The 7,379-nt window shown below is 41.3% G+C and overlaps 1 protein-coding gene across 1 annotated transcript in view; it reads left to right on the forward strand.

Annotated features, from left to right (window-relative positions):
• Window positions 1–7,379, forward strand: part of PIKFYVE (phosphoinositide kinase, FYVE finger containing) — a 65,569-nt gene that overhangs the window by 1,256 nt on the left and 56,934 nt on the right. The window contains exon 2 of the mRNA XM_009332227.1: window positions 1,691–1,870. Within this exon, the coding sequence (XP_009330502.1) occupies window positions 1,691–1,870 (180 nt within the window). The remainder of the gene's footprint in view (window positions 1–1,690; window positions 1,871–7,379) is intronic.

The following is a 7,379-nucleotide window of genomic DNA, read 5'->3' on the forward strand; positions in this document are numbered from 1 at the left end:
CTTTCCAGCCACTCTTCCCCAAGCCTGTAGCGCTGCATGGGGTTGTTGTGGCCGAAGTGCAGGACCCGGCACTTGGCCTTGTTGAATCTCATACAGTTGGCCTCGGCCCATCGATCCAGCCTGTCCAGGTCCCTCTGCAGAGCTTTCCTACCCTCGAGCAGATCAACATTCCCGCCCAACTTGGTGTCATCTGCAAACTTACTGAGGGTGCACTCGATCCCCTTGTCCAGATCGTTGATAAAGATATTGAACAAGACCAGCCCCAAGACTGAGCCCTGGGGAACACCGCTCGTGACCGGCCGCCAACCGGATTTAACTCCATTCACCACAACTCCTTGGGCCCGGCCGTCCAGCCAGTTTTTTACCCAGCGCAGAGTACACCTGTCTAAGCCGTGAGCCGCCAGCTTCTCCAGGAGAATGCTGTGGGAGACAGTGTCAAAGGCCTTACTGAAGTCCAGGTAGACCACATCCACAGCCTTTCCCTCCTCCACTAGGCGGGTCACCTTGTCATAGGTCACCGGGTCACCTGTCCTTCCAATGCAAGTTCTTACTCTAGACTTCCTCCACTCCTCACCTTCCTGTGTATCTTATACCTTCAGCTCCGTGGCAGCTGAGCTGCAATAAAGCAGTATGTTTACAGGAAGTCCACCCTTAATTTACATGGCTTAGGTGATCTCCATCAAGAGGTCTGAAGCATTGTGAAAGTTTTGTATATTAAAAAGTACTACTTGATTTTGGTCTTTGCGCTACATGTATCATGAAACACTTATATTCTCAGCAGGCAAGGTCTTAAAGAACTATGTGAGTTTTTCTGTTTTATTTCAAAGAAATATACTGCAAAGAGTGGTGAATGAATGCACCTTGGTTTTGTACAAAAACTGCGTATCTCTTTGCTGGAGACGGCAAACTTGTCAGCTGCTTTTGTTTAGTCTGCTCATTATCCAGCTCTGCTAAGCATGTTTCCCCATTGTTTGGGCTAGGGAAAAAGGGCCAGGATAGCTTTTTGCATAAACAAACTGATCTGTTCAGACTCTTCTTATGCAGAATGAAAAAGAATTACTTGCTATGACTGCTGTTAGTTTGCATAGTAGAATATCACCTGTCATTATTAATTTATTGAAAGTAACATAAGATGTGGTCAATATTAGCTTCACTTGTTTGTCTCTGACAAATCTAGCTGGAGTCAGCAAAGTATTGTGTTAAAAGAATGGGAAAACAACCTTGAAACAGCACATAAAATGGGCATGTTACTGGAATCAATGAGAACCTGTCTACTTGATCCTCTGATGGAAAAGCATGGTTTATTAGAGGCTGTGGTAACTTTAATGTGACCTCAGTACTGGCTTCTAACATAATTGAAAAACTCTCTTCAGGGCAGAAGCTGATAATCAAGTGTAGCTATTCCATATAGCAAGAATAATTTTCATGCTTGCCAGTTTGGTTTTTTTAGACACTTTTCACATTAGGGAAGTTTCTGAAATAGCCTGAGCCTTGAAAGACAAGTTCTAGGTACTGGCCTGTTTCCACGTTTTGTATGGTACTTTTCAGACTAAAAATTCATGTCTTTTGTTATGTATAATCATGATCCAAATGAGCTATTTATGAGAGTTTTTTACCCTTAGTTTTGCATGCACTACTGGTTTCTTTATCATGTCTGAACAGCTGGTTTCTTGCTTTTTGTCAACTCCAGATGATGGCAGGCTTTCATCCCCGGCAGAGAGAGCAGAGGCAGGACAGAGTGATCCACAAGCGTTGAGTGGTGGCTGGTCAAGTCCTTGGCATCCCACCAGGGCTCAGTCTCTGAGGTCACCGGTTCCTTACAAAAAACAACTGACTGGTGAGCTGCAAAGAAGATCTTCTACAACCCTGGGTAATTTCAGCTCTTTATGCTACAAGGGAATGTTGTACTAGCCAGTCTGGGATGCTTCAGAGTGAGGTGGAAGGAGGTGAACAAAGGTTCATTGACTGTCTAGATTGATAGCAGAATTTGGTATCAGTCTACACTGCTTCTGTTAGCGAGGTTGCACTTTAACCTCAGAAGCGTATTCCCTCCACCCTTAGTGTTCCAGCAAGATGCTGTTGTCAGGGCTCTACTGTTTCAATTACAAAACAGTCTGGAACAAAAGAGGCTGCCAAAACATGTCCGACGTCTTAAAGTCACTTGAACCTTGATCCTGAAAATTTCTGCTTTGTCTTGAGAAACTTCAGTTTCTTAACAGCCACATGCAAACTGTAACTTTAGAGCTCAGTCTGAATGGGGTTGATCTTTGTGTCTTCAAAGGAGTTATAAATGCTTGTAGCTGTCTTGAGGAGAATTGAATAGGAGCTTGTGTCTAAACCTTTTTTTATTCCTAACCTTGGAACTATTGCCAGATGCCATACAGAATCTCTTTTAGCTGGAATGGGAATTGAATGTGATTTCAAAGGTGCAACTGTGTAATGGCTTTATGAAGATCTGGAAGAGCTAGTAAGTAAATTGCAGGGGTCTCTCTTGAGATCTGCCTGGTTACTGTCGGCTGTTTGTGATAGCCTTGAGCAAACTGCTAAGCTGCGTAAAAATCCTGTGCAAGACGGTATTTCCCAGAGTATGGTACCTAGTGCAAACAAATCTGATCTTAAACATTGTTAATGTGTATGGGATTTTTAGAAAGATGTCTAGTCTTGGTAACCAGGCAAAAGTCCAGTACAGATAACTAGCATTTTCATCTCTCTAAGTCATTTGTGTGCTGTCTTAGTTGAACACATTCATCATCTTTCTCCTTGCCCTCTAGTACTGTTTGTGCTATTCAGTTGTACCTGTTAACAAAAAAACAATTAAGGTTTCATTTTTTGTTTTTATTTGTTTGTTTTTTAAAGCTTTTTCTCAAATGCCCCAAGTACAGCAGTGTGCTCTTGGCTGATTTGCCAATTGACTTTACTTCATTCTTGGTTACCTCATGTAAATCACTTGGAAATTATCTGGGCATTACAGGTTAGAAACCTTCAGGTGAGGTAAGTTGTTCAGTACTCAGAAGGCAGAAATAATCTTGCTGTTTGATTTTCACTGGGAGTAGGCAGCCAGGGAAATGAGACTTAGTCTAAGGTGTGGGGGAGGAACTGTTGCTGCATTATTCCAACTCCTTTTCAGGATCTCCATTCATGTCCCTGGGTTTAGATGAAAGTATGCTTAGAAAAATGTGATGATGAATCAGCCTGGAAAGAAGTGAAGTAGACCAAGCAGGAATTGCTGGCTTTTTGAAGAGATTTCTGTGATACTGGGTGCTGAGTGGCCTGACTCACTGTTAAGTTCTTCCCCCAAATAACCTTGGTGCTGTAACAAACATGAACTATGTGTAATGCAAGTAAAAGTGTACTGGATTGGTGAGGAAGTTTCAGGGGAGTTTTTCAGGTCATCTCACTGTATTTGAAGAGGGGAAAAATACTTGCATCTTCCCTCTCCAAAAATCAGGCATTGCTTTTTTTGAAGCAAACTTCAGAAAATTAATTTTCATACCTTCCTTTGTCTTAAAAGGTGCTGAATAACCAGGTCTTAGAGGATTTCTGAACATCGAGCAGAGGAGAATTTTACTTCTGCCATTGCAGCTGATGCTGGGCTGCATAAATAATCTTAGAAATTATTCTCATATCTAAAGAATGAAAAGTATGAAAAGAAGTGATGTGATTTACATAAACGCCTAGATTGCTATGTCAGTTCAGCCACTCAGGTCAGTGACAGTGAGGTGTCTAATCTAGTTGAGTTTTCTTGCAACCTCCTATCTGCAGGCCTGTAAATGTCTCTCTAGGCTTGGCCATTACTCAGGTACTTCATAACATCGGCAAGTGTAGGCAGGAAAATGCATAAGTCCTTCACAAAGGCCTTTCTGGCCTACTTGAGTTTAAATAACATGCCAAGCTTAAGCAAACTGAAAGGAATAAATAAATAAAAGGCTGCTAGTGCATCTAAACAGTGATGGAATGGAATTGCTCTTGAAGATGCTGACTCCCACCCTTCATCTGTCCGTTAGCTTGCACTGTCTGCACAGCAGATATTCTCATTGCTCAGGGACCATGCTGGCTGACAACTGCAAGCACGGAACAACATGGAGAGTTGGTGGCTTTTGTAGGAAACTGTCTAGCATCAAATATGTAGGATTTCGGTTGTGTGCTTCCCTTCAGCACTGCTTACACGAAAACATTATAATAGCACCTTACTGGCTTTTGTGAAAATAGGAGAAGCTGCTGGATGCCTGGCTTATGTCAGAGATGCTTTGTGGGTTGTACGGCTGAAGAACCAGTGCTGAGACTCTGCAGTGACTTCTGTGGCCTCCCTCTTGGGTAATCTGTTGCATCCTCATGTGCTGGAGTAGGGTGCTGGGGAGCTGGTGTCAATTCTACAGAGACAGTGGGCCCAGCTGGTTGTACTGGACTGCATGTGTCTGTGTGTGCTGTCAGCTGAGTGCTTTCAAGGTGTTGGGTTGAACCAAAATAGTCTTGTACTGAGATAAGGTCACAGCTTGCAAGTCCAGTTTAAGGAGAATAGAAATGCTGACCAATTGGAGAGGGAGCATTGGTGGTAAAAGCACTTGTAGCTTGTTACCCTGTCATGCAGGATAATGCTGTTAATGCTGGACAATTGCAGCAGATTGGCAGTAATAGGGAATGGCAAAGGAGCTTAGTAGGAGTAAGGAAAGGCCAACAATCATATGAGGGGGAAGAAGGCCTGAGGAAAGCATGTGGTGGTTACTGGGAATCATAAAGAGCATGACTTATTACCAGAGCATCTTTTCTATTGAAAAAGGTTTTGGAAAATGAAAATGCATGTTGTAAAACGAAGTTAAGGACAGCTTTCATACTTTTCATGTCAGTACTTAGCAGGGCAGTGACTTGAAGAAGATGCAATGTTTGAACTGTGGTAGTGAACTTGAATATGAAATTATATGCTTTGGCAGCGAATAACTAGAAAGCAATTCATGTTGATTTGTCTTAGCAAAACCGTGGTATCCCTGGTGGGGGTATCTGTCTCTTGTTGAAGCTCTGTGAAGCTCTCTGTAGTACCTCTTGTGTTAGTGTATGGTCAGCTCTCTTCCTCTAAACTGAAACTAGCAGTTAAGTTGCAACAAAGTAGTTCTCACAGTGTTTTTGACTTGTCATTCACTGCAAAATGAATGCTAAAATACACAGGGTCATGAAAGAAACTCTGGAAAAATATATTTCAGTGAGAGATATCTCTTTCTCTCTCTAGATATAGATTCAGTAACTGAGGATGCAGAACAATTACGTGACTTACTGAGCAAATCTTTCTGTGGCCTGAACTCAGAAGAGTGTACTGAGTAGGTAATCATAGCTGGAATGGTATTGCAGGTTCCTTCCCAGTGATCGCAGTTCAGGTGGGGAGAGTAGGAAAAAGAGCAGAAAAACATACAGTATTTGAGAGGATGTATACGTTTTGCCAAGGATCAGCAGCCATGAATACATATAGGAAGGATGAGGGTTACTGTTGAAATATGAGTGGGTTTTTTTGGCGGGGTTTTTTGTTGGTTTTTTTTTTTTCTTTTTTTAGCTGTAGGAGTTAATTTTTAGCTTAAGAAGGATAAATAGGTTAGAAATAAGTCAAATTGGAAATCTAGGTGGGGTTCTTTGGTACATTGAGGTTTTGTTCAGTGAACATGTAGATGGGAAGGGAATGGATAGGAAAAACACAATTGCTGCGTAAACTGGTAGTCCTGAAAAGATGTGTTCTACACTCATGTTGGTGTGTTACATTGACGGGCTGAGATGCAGCTGGCTTTTGTTTGTTAAATGCAAAATGATATCAAGTGAAAAATGACTGTCTTGTATGAGTGCTTGGTGAGGGAAGAAGAGTAAATGGATGAAGATATGGTAGAGTTGTGGACTGAGAAAGTATAAGGACTCTATATATCAAAACCATGAGGAAGCTGTCTTCACTTCCTGCAGTTATTTTTGTGCTGGTCGGACAATGACAAACAAAAGTTTGTGGAGCTGATCCGGTTGTCATAACAGATTAAATAACACTTAAATAAAGTTTAATTTTATTTTAAATTTCTTGTGTGTAATTTTAATTGTGGCTGGGGGGGGGGGGGGGGGGGGGTTTTTTGTTGTGTGGTTTTTTGTTTTTTTTTTTGAGTGGCATATACTGAGTTTGCTGCTTCAGGAGCACTGAAAAAGCTTACCACTACTTAGATGTGTAAGTGTGGTCAACCCTCTTGGGACCGAATCAAAAGAAGATAGGAAATCTCTTCAGAAGTGCAACTGATGGCAGTTGGGATGATGATGTGGGCAAAGCAAGAAAAATACTCCTATAGTTCCGGTGTTTGTGGAAGGGAACATGAGTTTTGCAGATTTAATGGTGAAATAATGAAATACAGTTACAATGCTGAAAACATATACATCTGTAAATCGTGTGTGCATTAACTAAGAAAATGGTTGTGGTATTTATAGTAATGGAGTTTGGATCAGGAGTAAGAGTTGACCGAAGACTGGTACATGTGAATTCTTTTATAAGGATAGTGTTTTAAACACAGTGGTGTCCTGTACTGCAGGGACGATAACTTCTCACATTTTTGCTATACAATGTGTTTTCCCCTGGAAAGGGAGAAATCACATGATTGAAAAGGAAAAGAGGCAACTGAATTCTAATCTGAGAATCGGTCAGCTTCTCTGGTATAAACAGGTTAGCCATGTGCTCCTACTGCTGATGGCATGCTTCTTCTAATGTAGATGACATCCTTTTGACATTGTTTTATATAACACAGAAAAGGACATTTAACTAATAAGAGGACCAGCGTGGAGTTACCTGTGGCATTTCCTCGGTGCTGTGTACGTTCATACTTTGGGAATCACTTGTCTGACAAGATTTGTAGCTAGTCAGGCAGGAGGCCTAAGAGTAATTTTTTGAATTGGAAGCAACATTCCTCGAAAGAAGATATTCTTGCATTTCAAAAGTTACAGCAGGAAAGTCCAGGAAGTAAATGCAGCATAGATCTCATGATAGAAGTAAGGAGGAGCCAAAGTTTTCTATGCTGTTATCAATGTTTTCTTGAAATATTAAAGTCCCTTTAATCACCCTAAAATACTCAACTTGGTACTGTCCAGAAGTATGTTTGATTTTTTTAAAAAAATAAATTCCAAGTGGCTAGCCTCAGAACTGGGTTTAAGCACTCTAGAATCTCTTTAAAATCATCTCCTGTTGTGGATTCTTTGTTGTACATAGGTCATTAAGCAGCTATATGTGGGCTGACTAAAAATATCTACTAAGAACCTGAAGAGGAGGCATGGAATCCCACAGTTTTAATCACATTACTCTAAGGGTTTTGATCTCCTGCACACAAAGGAATAGCCTAGCCGTTACTGCACGGCAACAGTTAACACGCTTCTGCTAG

The sequence above is a fragment of the Pygoscelis adeliae genome, unplaced genomic scaffold (genome assembly GCF_000699105.1).
Source record: "Pygoscelis adeliae isolate BGI_AS28 unplaced genomic scaffold, ASM69910v1 Scaffold160, whole genome shotgun sequence".
NCBI classification, from domain to species: domain Eukaryota; kingdom Metazoa; phylum Chordata; class Aves; order Sphenisciformes; family Spheniscidae; genus Pygoscelis; species Pygoscelis adeliae.